The sequence below is a fragment of the Diorhabda carinulata genome, chromosome 7 (assembly GCF_026250575.1).
Source record: "Diorhabda carinulata isolate Delta chromosome 7, icDioCari1.1, whole genome shotgun sequence".
NCBI classification, from domain to species: domain Eukaryota; kingdom Metazoa; phylum Arthropoda; class Insecta; order Coleoptera; family Chrysomelidae; genus Diorhabda; species Diorhabda carinulata.
The window spans coordinates 22129549-22148899 of record NC_079466.1 but is presented as its reverse complement, the minus strand read 5'-3'; the positions used below and the strand labels follow the sequence as shown (position 1 = coordinate 22148899).

At 30.8% G+C, this 19351-nt stretch overlaps 1 protein-coding gene across 2 annotated transcripts in view; it reads left to right on the top strand.

Annotated features, from left to right (window-relative positions):
• LOC130896457 (protein Malvolio-like) overlaps positions 1-13461 on the top strand; it is a 28615-nt gene extending 15154 nt beyond the window's left edge. For both annotated transcript variants that reach the window (XM_057804598.1, XM_057804597.1), the window contains exons 3-7: positions 4405-4564; positions 6879-7332; positions 9038-9100; positions 11465-11847; positions 13134-13461. In XM_057804598.1, the coding sequence (XP_057660581.1) occupies positions 4405-4564; positions 6879-7332; positions 9038-9100; positions 11465-11847; positions 13134-13401 (1328 nt within the window). In that variant the 3' untranslated portion in view covers positions 13402-13461. The remainder of the gene's footprint in view (positions 1-4404; positions 4565-6878; positions 7333-9037; positions 9101-11464; positions 11848-13133) is intronic.
• The last annotated feature ends 5890 nt before the right edge of the window (positions 13462-19351 follow it).

The window sequence follows — 19351 nt, the reverse complement described above, 5'->3', positions numbered from 1 at the left end:
ATATTCATAGTTTATGTTCTGAATTATCCGTGTATACTATTTATACTTATAAATGAATTACACTGTATCATAAAACTAGTTTTATGTGTGTACTAAATATTGTCAACAATAATTTACTGATTTACCTTGAAATCGAATTAATGGAAGAATTTATGTTTATTATGAAATGTTATATAATGTACCCCAATTGGTGAGGAGGATTTTTAATAGCATGAAGGTGAAACTGAAAATCATATAAATTGACAGAATCACATGTTTCACAATCAACTTATATTCAACAAATATTATAAATACGATATACAACAGTGGATCTTAATACTCATTTCTTATATCATCGTATCACTGTCAGAATTATTAATGGAACACCTTGTATATAGTTCTACTTCAGTAAAGGTATCTCTCATACTACCAAAACCAAATCATATATTTTTTAGGTTGAGTCACACGGAATCTGCGTAAAATTTTAGTATACTTTTGTCTGAAAACTTTTCTCGAAAAATGCATATTTTTTAAGTTATTGATTTTTTGTAATAAATTTGACCATTGCAGACTTTTGTAAATTATTTTTTTACGAGAATACCCTTAAAGATATAAAAATGGTTTCTGCTTAGTTGCTTTAAATAAAGTCCCAAGTATTTGAATCGATGTTGAAAAATTTTCCATTTTAAACAGGGTGTATATAAAAAGTGTTCAAAGTTTAGCGTCATAAATATTAAATTTCTTAATTTTTTTAAAGAGAACCACCCGATTTTTTCTATTTTAATGCATTCAGGAGTAAGAAATATTCATTCATTCATTCATATATACTTTCATATATCTAAACCTTATCCAGATATTAAATTTTTAGAGATGCCGGTGTGGTCTAAATTTGTCACGGTCAAATTTCTTAGAAAAAAATTAATAACTCAAAAAATATGCATGTTTCGAAGAAAGTTTTTAGACAAGTGTATACTGAAATTTTACGTATATTTCAAAAATGTGTTAATATACAGGATGTTTTATTCAAAATAACAAAGTTACATCTTTGGAAATATTTTGGTTAAAAAGATCGTATCCGAAAACCCAAACGATAGTTTTAACTCGTTGTGGAACACCCTGTATAGGTGGGGAGTTGACGAGTACTCCTAGTCCGGTAAAGAGTTTGCAGCGGATACATGAAACGCACTTAGAAGTCGACAAAACTACGGCTCGAAATAGCCTCATACTTGTGGATCAACAGAAAACACGGTGAAATTAATTTCCACTCTACTCAGGCACTCTCTGGACATTTCTGCCAGAAATTGACTTACTTTTGCCACGATGCTAAAAGATATACACTTGGAATATAGAGAGCTGATTTTAAATTAATAAAACTTAACAATAATACTATGAAATAATATTTTGACAACCTGAACTTTTGAAGTAATGCTTAAGCCCAAACTGCACGACTCCAGGCCCGCGAAGGAATTTCAAGTGGCCCTCGAAGGAATTTCAAGTGGCCCGCGAAAGAATTTCAAGTGGCCCGCGAAGGAATTTCAAGTGGCCCGAGCATGTGTGATTTAAAAATACGCACCAAATTCAAAAATCCCGCACAGTACATCCCGATTCAAACTTTATGACCTCTTTGAAGTTAGCTTGGGGACCGCTTAAGGCTTAAGCTGTTCCAAAGCTTCTTAAAGTTGAAGTAGAAAGATGTGTGGTTTTAGTGGGGGTTTTGCGAAATTTTCATTAAAAAATATCTTGAAAACCGTGGCTTATTTTGAGATGTAGTGAGCATCATTGAAAAGAGCATGTGAAATTTATTTTATGTAAAACGTCCCCTTCACCATCTCTCTGTGTAGCAGTTTCCTGTAAAATAATATTTTAGTCGCCATATGAAAGTTGTTTGTTCTGTAATCATTTACATACCGAAAGCTGCGTTCCATGTAGTGAAAGTGACAGTTCCGTACATCAAAACACTTTCGGGACACTCTGGAGTAGATAACTTTTGAATGTGACTCCAGCTACTTCAATTTTGACAGTTGACAGTTTCATTTCGATGATTTGGCATAACTTTCTTCCACCACAAATACTAATCAATCGACAAATTCTATCGAAATCACAAACACATCTACAGAGATTCCATCATCAAATTCCATCTGCATCCAATCCAATAAATAGTAATAATTGTCTTGGAGGTACAATCAACATTACTTTTTGCAAATAATTTATAAATTAATATTGACATTGCAAATATAATTAAGTACATTATATTGTTCAATAAATAAGATGTTTTATAATTCTCGTTTATTTATTTTCTTTCCTCAGTGTAATTGAGAAAGTTTTGGATCGTATGTGTCGTATAAAAAATGTTGTGTACGCCACGGCTGAAATACTACTTTGTTGGACTCGTCTGTTGCCATCTATTTTTACAGTTTACAGTACCTGTTTGATTATTTCATTTATTTTGTACGTACCAAATTGCAATCGGTTCATCTCCAAACAAATTTTCGTCTTCAAAAACTTTAGATCATTTTACCATAATTGGGCAACGAAATATAAACGCTTGGGGTTAAAAATGAGCGGATACTGTTATAATAACTCTAGAAATGAGCCTACTCCAACTAATCTTTTGAAACTAATACCTCGTAATTGTTAAAAAAGGCAACTCCTCTAACTGGATAAATTAGATACTGGACTGCTTACCGTTACATCTCTTAAAAATTGAGTCCCTCTTTTACAACCAATCCAAAAGATAGAAATGCCAAAATAGGTTGATGGGCTTTACTCAATTATAGTGAAAATAAAAAAGCTATGTCAAATTGAGATCTGTTAATCAAACTAATAATAAGCGATCTTATTTGAGGAATGAGATTTTGTTCATTTTTAATCTTTATTTTTATTCTCAATTTCGTTCTATTCATTCCTTGGAAACTATTTAATTCCCTAAAGGTGACAAAATACAGTGACAGTTTTGTAAGCTCCATTATTCTTTGTGACAAATATTTCTTTAAATCGATTATTTTCGCTCTTGTTTTATCTTGATTTCGATTCTAATAAGTAAGGTACTCAAAGATTCTGTGGAACAACGTTCTATCAAAATTTTCCCTTGTTGATTTCAATCCAATCAGTTTACATTGAAATTCTTATATTCCCTTTTGTTGCATTCTTCTATTTCTGCATGGAATCAATGAATTTCCTCAATAAACAGGCTCAAATATCATTTATTTGTGCGTTTAAAATCTTTAAATATACAGTGAATTTTTTTTCAATAGATTTTCATCAGATATATGAGTCTTTACATAATTAGGTATTTCCCAATTTGTACCTCATCTTTTTCTATAAATAGCTCATCAAACATTATAATGTTTAACGTGTTAATACCGTGATGCATTCTAGGAATCATTATTATTACCAATAAAGCAAAAATTACTTATAGAATAGAATATATGTTATTAAATTAACGCCACTGCTTGTCTAAAACAAGAAATTAAAAGAGGAATCAGTTGGGTCTCAACATAACTGTGTATGAAATTAAAAGTCTCGGTAAACCTAGCCTCTAGTTTGAGTAAACATACTCAAACTGAAGCTAAAGCAATCATTAGAGCAATAAAAGTTAATAGTTCCAAGTTACGAGAGAAAAACATTGATGGATGAAGAAAAACGAATGACTGATAGCAAGAAATAAGAGAATCGTTAAAATCCCAAAAGATAGTTTACCAACAGAAGAAGAGAGCCATGGAAGACATAGAAAAAGCAGTAATTTACCAAAAAACTGAGTAGGTATTCCCAAACATCAGAATCTAGTGTAGTTATTATACTCAAACTTAAGCTAAAGCAGTAACCACACCAGTTGTATCTTGTCTTGACTTGGTCAACGTGAAACCCCTAAAATAAAAAGAATATCAGGGAAATTATTGTAAATATTTACAGGATAAGCAATGAGAACATTGAAGCATGAATAAACACAAATCAATGACTGGATATTAGGTATCAAAAGACAGGAGTAAACATGCTCAACTTGAAGATGGAGCAGTTATTACACCAGTTGTATCTTGTTCAACTCTGAAACAAACTTGTTATCAACAGGAGACGAAAGGCTGGGCAAGGTGATAACTTACCAAATGACTGAGTTAATATTCTTAAGCAACACAACAAAAATATTAATCACAGATATGTAAATAGTTCGAAATTAAACGAGAAAACATTGAGACAGTTCGTCAGCAGAAGAAGACATTCTTCGAAGATACAGAAAAAGCGACAAGCTTCCAGATGACTGATTAGGAGTAATGATAGTAATAAAATAATAATAAGAATAATATCATAGACAGGAATAATAATAAAAAAAGAGAAAATATACTCAGAGTCAAGTGATTCTTTTTTATATCCCCAATAATAATCGCAACTTTGTCAAATTTCAGGAAATGTACAATTTATTCTTTTCAGGTGTTGTCACAGGTCTGCATCTATCCGAAATGTGCTACAGACAATATAAAAAGTTTCCTCGCTTAATTTTATGGATAATGGTGGAAATTGCAGTTATTGGATCAGATATGCAAGAAGTTATAGGAACTGCTATCGCTCTCTATTTGTTAACAAACAAATTGTAAGTAAAATTATATTTTATAAATCGTCTGTAATAATATTTCCAAGGTATTTGAACTTAGAGATCCGTTCAATGTGGCGCCTATTTAGCTCTAGAGTATTGCTGTTGTAGAGTTGTCGGCTGAATATCATAAATTTGGTTTTTGTTATTTCGATTTTTACACCTTGTATCTCTCCCACGTCACCGATTTTGTTTACCAGCAGCATATCTTATTGTTGTTATTAGTTCTCCATTTATTTCGATCCCGAAGTGTGATAATTCTTCAGATGCTTCCTTAAATACTCGATTGGAGTATAGGGTGAAGAGTAAGGCAGAAAGTTTCCTTCCACTTTGTATTTCAATCATAAAGAAACTATTAAAGATGGTATATAAATTGAATTGTACTATTGGACGAGAGAGAGAGAGTATCGGTTTACCCCCCTCTATCTCCCTCTACTAAATTCAAAATTTGTTGTTCTCCCCTACTTGAAACTTTGACTCATTTTGATCCAATAAATATAGAGAAATAGAGAGTGGTAAACCTGTGTTCTTTCTCTCTCTGCCAGCGGTGCGGGGCTATTTAAACCAGCTCCCATACCTCGCTCTCTCTATCTCTATTATTTTCTCTATGATTTTGATATGTTCTCTTTTAGTATTTTCTATTCGTGACTTATTTTATCTAATTTTATCTAGTTTTTGTTCTCATTCTATAAATTGTAGATATATTTCGTTTTTTCTGATTTGTTTCACAGAACCCTGGTTTAGTAAGTAGTTTGTTTATTAATTTGAGCTGATCTTTTCCTACTAGTTCACCAATTTTTTCTTTACAAAGTAACTTCATGTCGTTATAAAGGTGTGTCATATTTTGTTAAACTTCTTTTGCACGTTTATAAGCACCTGCGTTGCCTTCGATGCCTGCGTGACTTTCTATCATTATAAGAATTTGAAAATGTAGGATATGAGTTCATAATTACTATATTATGTTTATAAATGAAAACAATAGTTATTTTATGCAACTAGGGAGTTTCAACAACGAGTTTCGTACAAAATTTTTCCCACTTCAGTGGACTTAAAAAAATTCGACAAAACTTTTATCAATTTTTATTTTTTAATAGCAATATTAAAAGTATAACTGTGAGCATTATTAATTTGTGAAGTGAAGAAGAAGTTACAATACTATTGGTACTTGAATTGGCAACATTTAAGTACTTATTGGATTGCTGGTAGGATCGTGAACATTTACAATGTTGCTTGAAGTCGAACTACTGCGAAATCCATTTTGTTCTTTATTGAGTCGTCTTCATAACCCTCTGCAACTGTGTTGGACTTCAACCCATCCAATTTCTATACGGCAAAAAGAAATGATCTGTTTTGACATTTGTGGGTCGTTGGCTTTTATATTCTTTATAAATATTTGCCAAGTTTAATCTACTGTCAGAGATTTCGAATCGACGTTGAACATGAGTTTTGGTATCAGCAACCTGACAACAAACAAATAATATCTATATATACATGAGATAATGATTGTCTGGAGCTTGCAACAGAAACTTATTAATTTCTCCACGGAAAATGATTTTTTGGGTATATAGTCAACTGATTTATTTTTCAAATATGCAATGAGTTTCGAGTATTTACTGAGGTCTACGTCGTTATGTACCATTAGGATGCCTTTCAGTTTTCATAAGTCGACCAAAGTGTTGAAGACTTTCACATTTTGGATTTAGTTTCAAAGTAAGCTAGTAACACTCTTTCTGTGAAGCTGTTTATGCCTTTTAAGTACCCCACTCCATAAAAGAATTATATTCCATCGGAGAAACGGTGCAAATGAATAAAAACAACATAATAAAATTCAAGGTGCTATATTTTGAAGTAATAATGATGCAGGTAGTATAATAAATCTCCAACAAACAGCAAACAGTTTTAAAATTTGTTTCGACGTAAAGAGAAAATTTGCAGTGATAATTTCTAAAAAACATTTGCCGACTAAAATTTTTATTCAGGCGAATCTGGAGGTTCACGCCTACGCCCGCTCGGCCAACGAACTCATTAAAAGTGGTGGGATATACTAACAGTGATACGTTACAGAACTTTTTGACCGATTCAGAAATTACATTCTTTGTGAATCCAAATGAATGGAAAAAAACGTGAATATTATAAAGGACGTAGAAAAATAATATTTCTTAGCTTTCACGAGACTTATACTATATCTTGAGCTATTTTAATCATTAGAAATCATTTCTTAGTAATACGTATTTCAAGTTAGAAAATCATCTTTCTCATATACTAGTTCTTCCGAATGGAATCTAAAAATTACCTTTTTTTTTTAAATTTTCAGCATTCCCTTGTGGGTCGGTTGTCTGATAACAATTTTCGACACATTTACATTTTTATTTCTTGACAAATACGGCTTACGAAAATTGGAGCTTCTGTTTGGAATTCTAATAGCTATAATGGGAATCAGCTTCGGTTACGAATATATAGTTGCGTCGCCGTCTTCCACGGAGGTAGTTAAAGGTCTCTTCATTCCGAGATGTCAAGATTGCGATTCGGCTGTTCTACTTCAAGCAGTTGGTGTTATTGGTGCGGTCATTATGCCTCACAACTTGTATCTGCATTCAGCTTTGGTGAAAAGTAGGGAAATAGATAGAACGAAACCAGACAAAGTCAGAGAAGCCAATATGTATTATTACATAGAAAGCGCCGTTGCTCTTCTATGTAGTTTGATTATTAATATTTTTGTGGTTTCCGTTTTCGCTTTTGGATTATTCGAAAAAAGAAACGACGACTTGGTAAGAATTTAAAAGATTTGGTTATTATTCGGAAGTGGGGTCCATCTAGCCTATTTTTAATCATAAAAAATTTTTTTTAGGTTAAGTTCTTCTTCATTCTTCATGCTTTCTTTGTAATGTTACATGAATTTATAATTTTTTTAGCAACCAAAAAAGTATTGAACTTTTAGTTGTTAAACTTTTTCTGTTTTTAGTGCGTCAAAAACATTTACAAAATTGAAAATAAAGTTTTTAATTATTTAAAACGTTAATATTTGGATTGTCTACTTTGCAACTTAAAGAAAATAATTAAAACTTTTCCAAAATTTTCGATAGATTATAAAATTTAATCAAAATATGATATTCAGTTACTATTTTTTTAAATTGTTCGTTTTTGAAATGAAAAAAATAAATTTCGAGAAAAATTTCAAGTACAGTTTGGGGCCATCCATAAAGTACGTCACACGAATTTTAGAACTTTTGAACCTCTCCCCCCGTCCTTGTCACAGGTTGTCACATTTTTATAACCCCCCTCCTGATGTGACGTCACACATTTTTTAAATTTATGTATGTATTTAAAAATAATCGAGAGAAAACACTTATTTTCATTTTTTACTTATTTTTATTAAATAATAATCTAATAAAATCAACATAAAGTCCAACATTTCATAAAATTTTTTAAATTTTCAATTCACATCCAAACTTTGCGTTTTAGTATTTTAAATTTTAACATGTGACGTCACAAAACTATTGACCCCCATGCCCCTTGTCACACAATGTCACACTTCGGTGATACCCTCCCTCCCCATTAACGTGTGACGTACTTTATGGATGGCCCCTTTTTAGGCAAAAAATTTGGAAATTTCTGATTTTTGGATTTTTTATTCACCAGAAAAGTATTGAAATTTGGGTTTTTGAACTTTTTGTTTTAAATGTGTCAAATAAAATGGAAAAAATGCAACAAAAATTATTGAACATTCCATTTTTCAATTTTCAATTTTGAAGAAAATAGAAAAAGTTTCAAGTTTCAATAAATTTTCAATAAATTATGAAAATCGTTCACACTATGATATTAGATTGCTATTTTTTTCAAAATACTCGTTTTTGTATGTGAAAAAACTATTGAAATGAGATGTTAATTTGGGCCAACTATTCATACTCCAACTGCTGTCCCCCAAGCTCATTTATACTCAAATTTTCATTTGCGCACCCCCCAATTTAGTATCGTCAAGATGCAACATCGTAAACATTAGTTACATTAACATTTCAAACTATTAATATGATATTTCGGTATGAGTTATCAAAATTTTAAAAATTCAAACTAACAAAAACAATTAGATACAATTTAGTAATAATTATATAAATATCAAAATAATATACTTACCTTATTTTTCCCCCAAAAAAAGGAATAACAAATGAAAACCGTAGATGAAATCTTCAAAGTAAGAAGTAGTGGTACCAACACAAATAAAAAAACCCCAAATGATGTACCTCTACCCTTACTTATCATACTCGATAAATCGGAAAAGTTATATTTTTAGGATTTTTTCTTTGCCAAAAAGTTTGGTTTTGCAGCTTAGGTCTCATATGCCCCAAAATAAACAAAATGAAAACATAATTTTTGAAAATATTGATTTAGGGATGTTTTATAATCAAAAATAGGGGCTCCACTTCCAAGTATTTACCAAGATTTTTGATAGTTATTTTTTAAATACTTTTTTTATAGATTCAACAATGTAGAACAACTAATAATTCTTATTTAATCGATATGGCGATTGAAGAATTTGGGGTGAGAATTTTTTTACTATGTTAATTTAATTGTTTCACAAGTAATTCATAATTCACTATATCATCGTTTTTCATCTGCTAGGTGCTTATTTATATGGTCTGTAATGATATAAGTGTTAAAAGTAACTTCTTATGTCATCAGATTTTTTTGATGAGTACATTTTTCTGACTGAAAACCAGCAATTTCATATTATAATACAAATCCCAATCTTCTCTTTGAATATTTTGAAAATCTTTTCATCACTTCTTCAACATCGACATCAATCTCTATGAATATTAAACAGGACGACTACTCTGAAGCGCTCCTCTCCCATGGATGCTCGAAGCCTTTTTTTAACCTTCGTAAAGTTGATGCTTTACTAATTTTTTTCCTGAAAGTGACAGTTTTGGGGGGTCAATCTTCATTGCTTACTTCGTATATCTGTTGCAATCCAATCCTCTGTTTCAATTCCTGAATGTTTTGTTATTTTAAAACTACATGACGTATAACCGACATTATTCTATATTTAATCTCATAGGAAATGTATTCGCACCCTTAGGGGTTGTTCTATGGAGTAATTTATCATGAAAGATCAGTTCTCCATAATTGTCCCTCGTTTTCTTCACTTCTTGATGTTTTCTTCTCTTTTTGGTCTCTCCCTTGATTTATCCACAACCGGTTATTTGACTAAATGTAAATTTCTATATTTTTTCGTTATTTTTTCCTCTTCTGTTTTAACTCTAGCGATAATTTTATCAAAATATCTCTTCCTAAATCATGGATTACCACTAGTTTCATCACTTCTTCGATTTTTATATTCTGTAGGTATCTATAAAAATCTCTATATATAATATGGGCAGTTTAGACATTCGAAATTATATAAATTTCCATCAAGCTGTAAAATTATTTAAAATATAATTGAACACGGAATTTGAACGTTACTCATCATTTCCGTGAATGGAAAAAATTTTATTCTAGGTCAAAGGTCAAAAAAAACGAGTGTTTCGTGATTTTCAGCAAAACGGTGATTTTTATCATAAAAATACTTCAGACAAAAATTGTAGATCATTAAATTATCTACAAAAAACGTACCAATACTTTTTTCCTTACGAGCCACCGTTTCTGAGATATAACGATTCAAAAAGTATCGTATTTAATGGTTCCACCAATATATTTTCAGTAGTAAACTTTTCTTATAACATTGAAATGAACCGAGACTTGTTGTAAGTATTTGTAAAAAATTTCTGTTGACTTGTTATCAATTATCAATTGACGAAGCTGTTGCTAAAGTTCGACGATGTTGTTTTGGTATTTTTCGTGCAATAATTATAGTTTGAAACATTATAACTTTTACAACTTTTTAAATCGTTATATCTCAGAAACGGTGGTTCGCAGGAAAAAAGTATTGATACGTTTTTTGTAGATAATTTTATGATCTACAACTTTTGTCTAAAATATTTTTATGATAAAACTCACCGTTTTGCTAATAATCGCGAAAAACTCTTTTTTTTTAACTTTGACCTTGAATAAAATTTTTCCATACACCGAAATGATGGGGAACATTCAAATTTTATTTTCAATGGTATTTTAAACAATTAGACGAGTTTAATATCCTCTTAACCTTAACAGTCTCTAATGTTATATCCTCTTATATAGACTTGAGACTAGTTAAAAAATTCGTATTAATTTTCTTTTATTTTAATTTTTCTTGTTGTACTTTGATTCTGGAAACAAACCTTGCTCTAGCCCTCTACTCTCACTTTCACTTATTAATTTTTATGAATATATCTTTCACTTCTTGATATTAAGGTTTTATCTAAACTAAAATTTGTGTCTGTTCCGTTATTGTGGTTCCTTTCGAACCAGTAACTCTAATAACTCCATCTAAAGCGATATTAAAAAGGGCTCTCAGTATTTTACCTATTCTCAATCAATTCTTTGTTGGTTCTTTTTCATCTATTACTTCTACTCTCGATTGCTTCAGTGTCGTGTTTATTAACCTTTGCTCTCCCAACATCTTTCATATCTTCTAAGTATTCCTAGATTTATACTATGAGAAGATTGTGCAAAATCTAGATCAATTCTGATCAAGACTGTATTTGTAGCTTTTATCAATTATTTATGATAAGATATGGAGTCTTCCCTACTGATCCTTTATTTTATCTTATCTTGAAACCTATCATTTGAAATTACCTTGAAAATATTATATCCTGCTTTCTTCTTTTTGTTTCCAAGTTCCCAGTTGATTTATTTCGCTCCTGCTGCTTCACATTACATTCCTTTCGAAGGATGAATTACTTCAATTGAATCAGCTAATTTCGAAACGTCATACATCATATAAAATTTATTTATTGTTGAATAATAACTCTAATTATCTATTTGAAGGAAAATTCCGATTACGTAGATGCCGATATTTACAAAGGTGGAATATTTCTTGGTTGCGCTTTTGGTACCGCGGCTATGTACATTTGGGCCGTTGGTATCCTCGCAGCAGGCCAAAGCTCAACTATGACAGGTACATACGCCGGTCAATTCGCAATGGAGGGATTTTTGAATCTCAAATGGCCCAAATGGAAGAGAGTTCTTCTCACTAGATCAATAGCTATGGTTCCGACTTTTTGTACGGCATTTTTTACCAATATGTCGGATCTGACCAGTCTAAATGATTACCTCAACGCCGTCATGAGTTTACAGTTACCTTTCGCTTTGATACCGACCATTGCGTTTACAAGTAACAAGAAACTTATGGGAGAATTCGTTAATGGAGCGTAAGTATTTTTTTCTTCAATTTTTATAACTATTTAAATTATAATCACCCTTGTAATGTCTATCCAAATCTGAAATTCGCGGCCATTCTTTATTTTGATTCAGTTTTTCTTACCAATATCCGTGTTCGTTTTCTTAAGTAGGTCCAGTACGTTAGAGATGAGGTTCCTCCTGTCAAAAATAAATTATCATAGTATATATTGACCCCTCAAAGAGCCGTTGAGCCTTAACATTGGTGGGTGGGTTCTGCGGTCACCCTTCTTGGACGCACCTATGTGGACATGGGGTACCAGAGCCCCAATCAGGTATCGCAAACAATGTCTGTGAGAAATTTTAAGGACCGTACAAGAGCGAGGACCATGATAATTCCTTTTTCCTCCTAGCGCTGGTTTTGAACTACCAGAGACCAAGTAACACCTCCCAAATATCGATTCAAGCCGATGTCGAAGCTCTGATGGGTGTTTTTGGCAAGGCCTGACACAAGCGTCGTAATATCAGTGGTGCGGAGAAAAAAAGCAGAACGCCAAGGCCGCCGAGACAACTCTTGGCTTCGACCTTCAACTCTTCTTCACTTAAAACTTCTAACCTGAAGGTCCAGGTGTAGAATCCTAGGTTCTATGCCTATCGAGCAGCGAGTTGACTCCTAAAGTCGTAAAACTGCTCCCGCAGTCTAGCAGGATGCAAAAAAAAGTGAAATCGGAGGCAGCTGGCCGTCAGTCGAACGGGATAACCAAATAATAAGAACAGCTGCTGGTTTTTATTAATACGGACTTCATTCGGCATCAGAATCAAGTTTTTCTTTATTCGGCTGGTTTTGAATCATATTCTAATTAGTCAAAAGGCTCAAGTCAAAGCGCCTGATCGGCTTCTCAATGACATCAGCATTTGGTAATTTCAAGTGGGGCACGACGGGCCTATCAGAACGCCTATGTCTTAACGGCTGTACCACTATGACCTAATGCATAATTTAAACCAATTCTAAAATTGGGAAAAAATCTTCTCGGTATGCTCTTAATCATTTTTTGATCATATTCAATTTGTATTGCAACTTTTCTAGTTTCTTTGAAGTTTTATACTACTAAAGACTAGCCAAAATCTAGCCAGATTACAATGTTCCAAATTTGATATTTTCAATTTAAAGGGTTGCTAAAAGAATGAATTATTTTTGAAATTTTTGAGTTACTGTAACTCCCCAACTATGCAAATCGATATAGAGTTGCATACTTGAGATAAAAAGTAAAAACAAAGAGTTGGGTCCATTGTTTTAATCCTTTATTTTTTTTTGTAGAATCTTGAACATCCTATCAATCTTCCTGGCTATAATAGTGATATCAATTAACATATTTTTTGTCACGGATAAGCTTCAAGAGCTCGATCTACCCTTGTATGGTACAACATTGATATGTTTACTCGCCGTTGGATATTTCATTTTGATAATATACATATCGCTGCATCTGTTTGTCGGAATGTCAGGGATAAATATCAGCGAAAAAAATACTTTAATAGAGAAATATCTTATGGTACCTATACGACCTGCAGCTACTACAATAACGTAATTTATTATTAATATAATTATTTTTATTAATATATGTAAATAAAATTTATTATTAAATTTATTTTATTCTATTTATATCGCACCGTTTCCGAAGAAGATTAAGTAACAAGTAAAGTGCCAAAGAAAAACATCAAATCCGTATAATTTTGTTTATATACCCACTAAAACTTTTATATTTCCCATATTACATTAATTTTCCCATGAATTTAATAACTATTTATATTCTTATCGACATCTATCAGTGAGGAGTTGAACTAGAGTTCAAGAGAGACAATAAACTGTAATACGTAATTATTTCAAATTGTTACAATACTGGTAGATGTCACTAGTATAACATCTGGTGAAATATTTATGTTGATTGAGACAATAACCTAGCTAATAACTATATTTTGAATGGGATTATACCAAATTTTGAAAGATTTTGATTTCCAATATAATTGTAGTTAGATCCGTATATATATATTTAAATTTAGCGTCATCTACAAATCAAAAGGTGAAGTACACTACATTCTCAAATGCATTCTGTAAAGACTAATATTAATTACGGTGTCATCAAAAGATGGCAGTACTATTATAATATTTATTATTTCTTTGTATATACCGTGTGGGCAACTAAGAAAAATTATGATAAAAATGGCTCTGAGAAACACGTGGAAATTATCTTCCGAATAGTAGAGGGCGTTTTTGAAAATAAGATATTGAGAAGCGAAATTTTCCAAAATTATCCATTTAAGTGGCACTTTACATACAATAATCGAAATCTTTAACAAATTCTGCGCATTTTTCATCTGACAAGTTTTAGTTTATCTCTTAAAATAAGAGGTGGGGGAGAGTGGGATCTTTGTTATGAAAAAATGTCTGTAACTTATGTTCTGTTCAGCCGATTTGAAGAAACTTGATGTTGTTTGAAAGAGCTTTTGTCCAGTCATTCGATCCGGGTATTGGGATGCTTGAAAACGATCGATTTAACAATACACCCTCCACTTCCTGCACCAACCCAAGAAGAATTATGGATCTAACATTGAGAAACGAATGTTATTTGTTTATACATGTTATATTATGTTCTACAATGTATTTACTCATGGTCCTCGCGCTCTCTTTTTACATGTAAACAATAAAATATTGTCTTTGTCTCAAAGTATCAAAACACTCCATCTGAACAGACAAACTAACAGAAAAAGTTAAATAAAATCTGGTGAAAAAATAATTTTGACTAAAAAATACAACAAATGAATGTTTGAAAAAAGTAAATTATCCATAACTACATAAAACTCATTCACGCTGTACTTAATTACCACTTGTTCTGTAAATTAGTGTATAATTGAGGGATCTTGAACAATTTAGGTACAGCGAAAAGTGATTTACGTCGTGATAAAAGTATGGCGTGCAACTATTTTCGTGCAACATCCTAAATGATACATAATTTAACGATTTATGTTCACTTTGAATCCTTTATCTCATGAATTGTGTATTTCATTAGTGTTCGGAGTCTAATCCCTCCGAGATATAAGTAAAAGTTAATTTTTCTTTATAGAAACGACTTGGAAAATCCTGTCAGGGGACTGTTCGTCATAAAAGAAAACGTGTTTGGTTTGTTGTAACTGAAAATATGTCAGATTTGCGGCAATATATGAGAAACGTGTTACAATTTTTTATTAAAGAAAGTATGTGGAAAGTTTTAATAAATTGTTAGTTTGAAAAGATAAAACAAGCGCTAATTGTTTTCGTAATTTCATAGTAGTAATAGTGACAGTGCCATTTTCAAGTTATAATTGATAAAATTCCTTTTTGAGGTTGTTTTAAATCGATTGTTCTGAATAAAACATAATACGTCTTGAATTTCATTATAGACGAGTGCTAAAGCCTTTGGAAATGGTAAAAACTGGAAAAAAATAGTGTTAGGATGAAACCTTTTGTAAAAGGAGGGAAATATAACATATAATTTGGAAGTTATGAAAATATCTATACACTTTTTCACATAACCTCAAAATTATTGTGAAAAATTCCAATAACCAAGTTTTTGTATCTTTATTTTTATCTTAAAAGAAACTAAGCTCGTGAAAAACTTAGTCTGTTACTTCTTAAATACAGTGTGATCTTTTTTATTTGAAATATTAACTATTTTACCCCATATTCTTTGTTCTAATTGAAATATAACACGTCTTGAATTCTACAGACCAAGGCTAAAGCCTTTGGAAATGGCCAGAAGTGAAAAATAGTGGTAGAATGAAAGCCTACACACAATTTGTACGTAATAAAAATACCTGCACATTTTTCACACATAAACTCAAAATTTATGTGAAAAATTCCATTAACCGAGTATTTAGCTTTTTTATTTTTATCTTAAAAGAAGCGGAATTTGTGAAAAACTTTGTTTTACACAAACACGACTTGAATTTCATTACACACCAAGGCTAAAGCCTTTAGAAATTATAAAAAGTAAAAAAATATAGTGGTAGGATGAAACCCTTTGGAAAAGGAAGAAAATATAACATATAACTTGTAAATTATGAAAATATTTATACAGTTTTTTCACATAACTTTTTATTTTTATCTTAAAAGAAGCGTAGTTCATAGTTTTTTCCTTCCCAAATACTGTGTGATCTTTTATATTTGAAATATTTATTTTTTTCCTCATATTGATTGTTCTAAATGAAATATAACACGTCTTGAATTGTACAAAGCAAGGCTAAAGTCTTTGGAAATGATGAAAAGTAAAAAAATATAGTGGTAGGATGAAAACCTTTGGAAAAGGAAAAAAATATAACACACAATTTGTACGTAATAGAAATACCTGCACATTTTTTTCACATAACCTCAAAATCTATGTGAAAAATTCCAGTAACCAAGTTTTTGGTTTTTTATTTTTACCTAAAAAGTAAAGTAATCCGTGAAAACCTTGTTTTTTTCTATCGTAAATACACTGTAATCTTTTTTATAAAAAATATTTTATATACCTGGCGTATATTTCAATATACACTAGGTCAAAAGCCTTTGGATATGGTAAAAAGTGAAAAAAAAATAGGGGTAGAATGAAACCCTTTGGAAAAGTAAGTGAATATAAAATATAACTTGTAGGTGATGAAAATCTACAAACACTTTCCTCACATAACCTCAAAATTTTTTTGTTTGTTTTTAGTTTAACATTTTTATCTCTAAAAAAACTTAACTCGTAAAATTACTCATTTTTCTCACCTAATGGCTCAATATCGAAATAGCACCCTAATATTCAATCGAAAATTCCCATATAAAGTAGGGTGTCTGTAGGATGTTTGTTGGTTGAAATCCCTACTTTTTGTTTGTGTGAAAAATATTAATAAAGATACACTCAGAAATACATATTACTCAAAACTATATGCTTCAGCTGTGGAACTGGATGCAACAATTTAAAATGTGGCTGCCAAAAACATGGTTTAAAATGCACAAATTTGTGTTTAAATTGTCTTGGTTCTTGAAACTGTTTAAATTTAACAAAAACCTACGAAGAAGTTAATGGTTAAGATGAAATTTTGCATGAAGAACGAATGCGAACTGGAAATAATACGATAAAAGTCGGAATATTCGTCAAATCTAACGATGAAGAAGAGACAGAACCTAATAAATAAATGATAAAAACTCAAGATAAGGTATTTGTAAATATAATCAGTATAAAGTATTTAAATCAAGATTTAAATGTATATTTATATATTGTGAGATTTTCTATGAAATAAATAAAATTAGAATTTGATATTTCAGCTTTTTAACAGAAAAAAGTTGCAACAGTCATTTTTTTTAAATACAATTCTCTTTAAATATTCTCAACAACCATTTCCGCATGCAATTTTTCGAAATTTCATATGGAATTTCACGTTTTTTGAATAATTGAATTATGAAACTGGAATAAACAGCCAATAGATATTTTGATGAAAACCGAAGTAGATCAAAACGTTAAATTTTTACCTTAAAATCAATATAAATTATGACGAAACAAATAAATATGTTGATTAAAAAACATTCCTGTGGGTTTGAGACATAAAAGGATAAGTTTTCACTTCTTTAATTTCATGAAAATAAAAACTTTTTAATAATAAAAATAAATAACCAAAATTTTTCATCGATATAGACCTTTTTCTTCCCTTAAAAACTCATCCCTTTCTCTTCCCGACTTCATATCGCCCGTAAATTAGTTTTCCTTTTATTTTTATTATTTTCTTATAGGTTTCATCATATTACAATTTTTTTTCAATGTTTACAATTTTCGAAGGCTTCTATTCTGGTTTAATGTTTGTAATAATGCTTCAAGGGACAGTTTGAGATCTGCATCTATCGAATTTAAATCAATTAGAGTTCCTGCATCAGTTCCATCACAAGTTTTGGATCATCAATACAATTTTGGTGTTAGCAGATTTAACAAAACTGAGAGAATCGGTAGTACCAATCAAGATGTAGTGAAAATAATGCTGTAATAGCACCCAGTGGTAATCAGTTAAACTAAATTGAAAAAAAAAAACATTAAACATCGAAAAGTTTATCCCTTGTAACAAAATCAAGTTTTTTACTTTACCAAAAGCATCTTGTATCACAAAGACGTTCACTTGACAATGATTCCGAGTTGGCTATTCTCAAAATTGAAAAAAAAACATCCAACGATTCCTTGATCATAGTGAAGTGAAAAATTATGACGCTTCCTTCTATATTAAAAATTCTTTTGACGTTGACATCAATGATTATCTTTTCTTTTTTTGTCTTTGATCTGGGAACGTTCGAGTGCGTGTATGACACGGTCTATAAGACCGTGATGTATGAACGTCGCTACATTAGTAGTTCTTCTATTCACAATTTTAGAAACTGTTTATATAGGGAACAATCAAAAACTTGGTATTTACTAGAGCTAGAGGATTTTATGAGAGTCATATTATCAAACCTATCAACCATTATAAAAATATTGTTATTTCATATTGAAACATCATGAAGTGAATATCATGTCCGAGTACCAGTAAAGTAAATAATTCAGTAATTTTGTGTTCAGTTTATTGTTGTGGTGTGGTATTCTCAAATTTCGTGAACGTGGATCTGGAAATTGAATTTGAACCACTCTTACATAGTTTTTAGTGGGGTTAGTATGATACAAAAAAGAATATAAACTCAAACTAGTCAACAACAAGTTTTGAGCATGCAATTGAGCTCTCACTTCCACTATAAACAGAAATACAGTTATATCAAGAAGTACCAAACAGATCTTGTAACAAATATTCAGCAAGCAGCTTCGTAGTTAAGACTTATTTAAACATTATTATTTTCTTCAGTTAGTTTACGTATTTTCAGTAAATCCATCGCTCTTTTAATCGAGTGTTGGCTGCGCTTACCTACTGTTTTTAATAAACATTATCTATTTAGTTTTTTTCAAAAATATAACATTATTTTCAATATAGAAAGGGCGAAATAATGACTAAATAATTCCACAATCATTATATATAGATATAGGACATGTACCTATGTATGAAATTGTTCTTACTTGTATGGGCGTTCTATTAAAGGTTTAATATACAGGGTGTGACATTTAAAAAAATGAGATTTTGTTATTTTCAAAATTCAAAACAAAAATAAATAACCAAAATCTTTGTTATTTGAATTTTTCATTGAGATAAACCTTTTTTTACCCTTAAAAACTCATCCCTTTCACTTCCCGAATTCATATCGCCCGTAAATGATTCTTAGGATTATGGACGTTCTATTAAAGGTTTAATATACAGGGTGTGACATTTAAAAAAATGAGATTTTGTTATTTTCAAAATTCAAAACAAAAATAAATAACCAAAATCTTTGTTATTTGAATTTTTTATTGAGATAAAACTTTTTCTACCCTTAAAAACTCATCCCTTTCACTTCCCGAATTCATATCGCCCGTAAATGATTCTTAGGATTATGGACGTTCTATTAAAGGTTTAATATACAGGGTGTGACATTTAAAA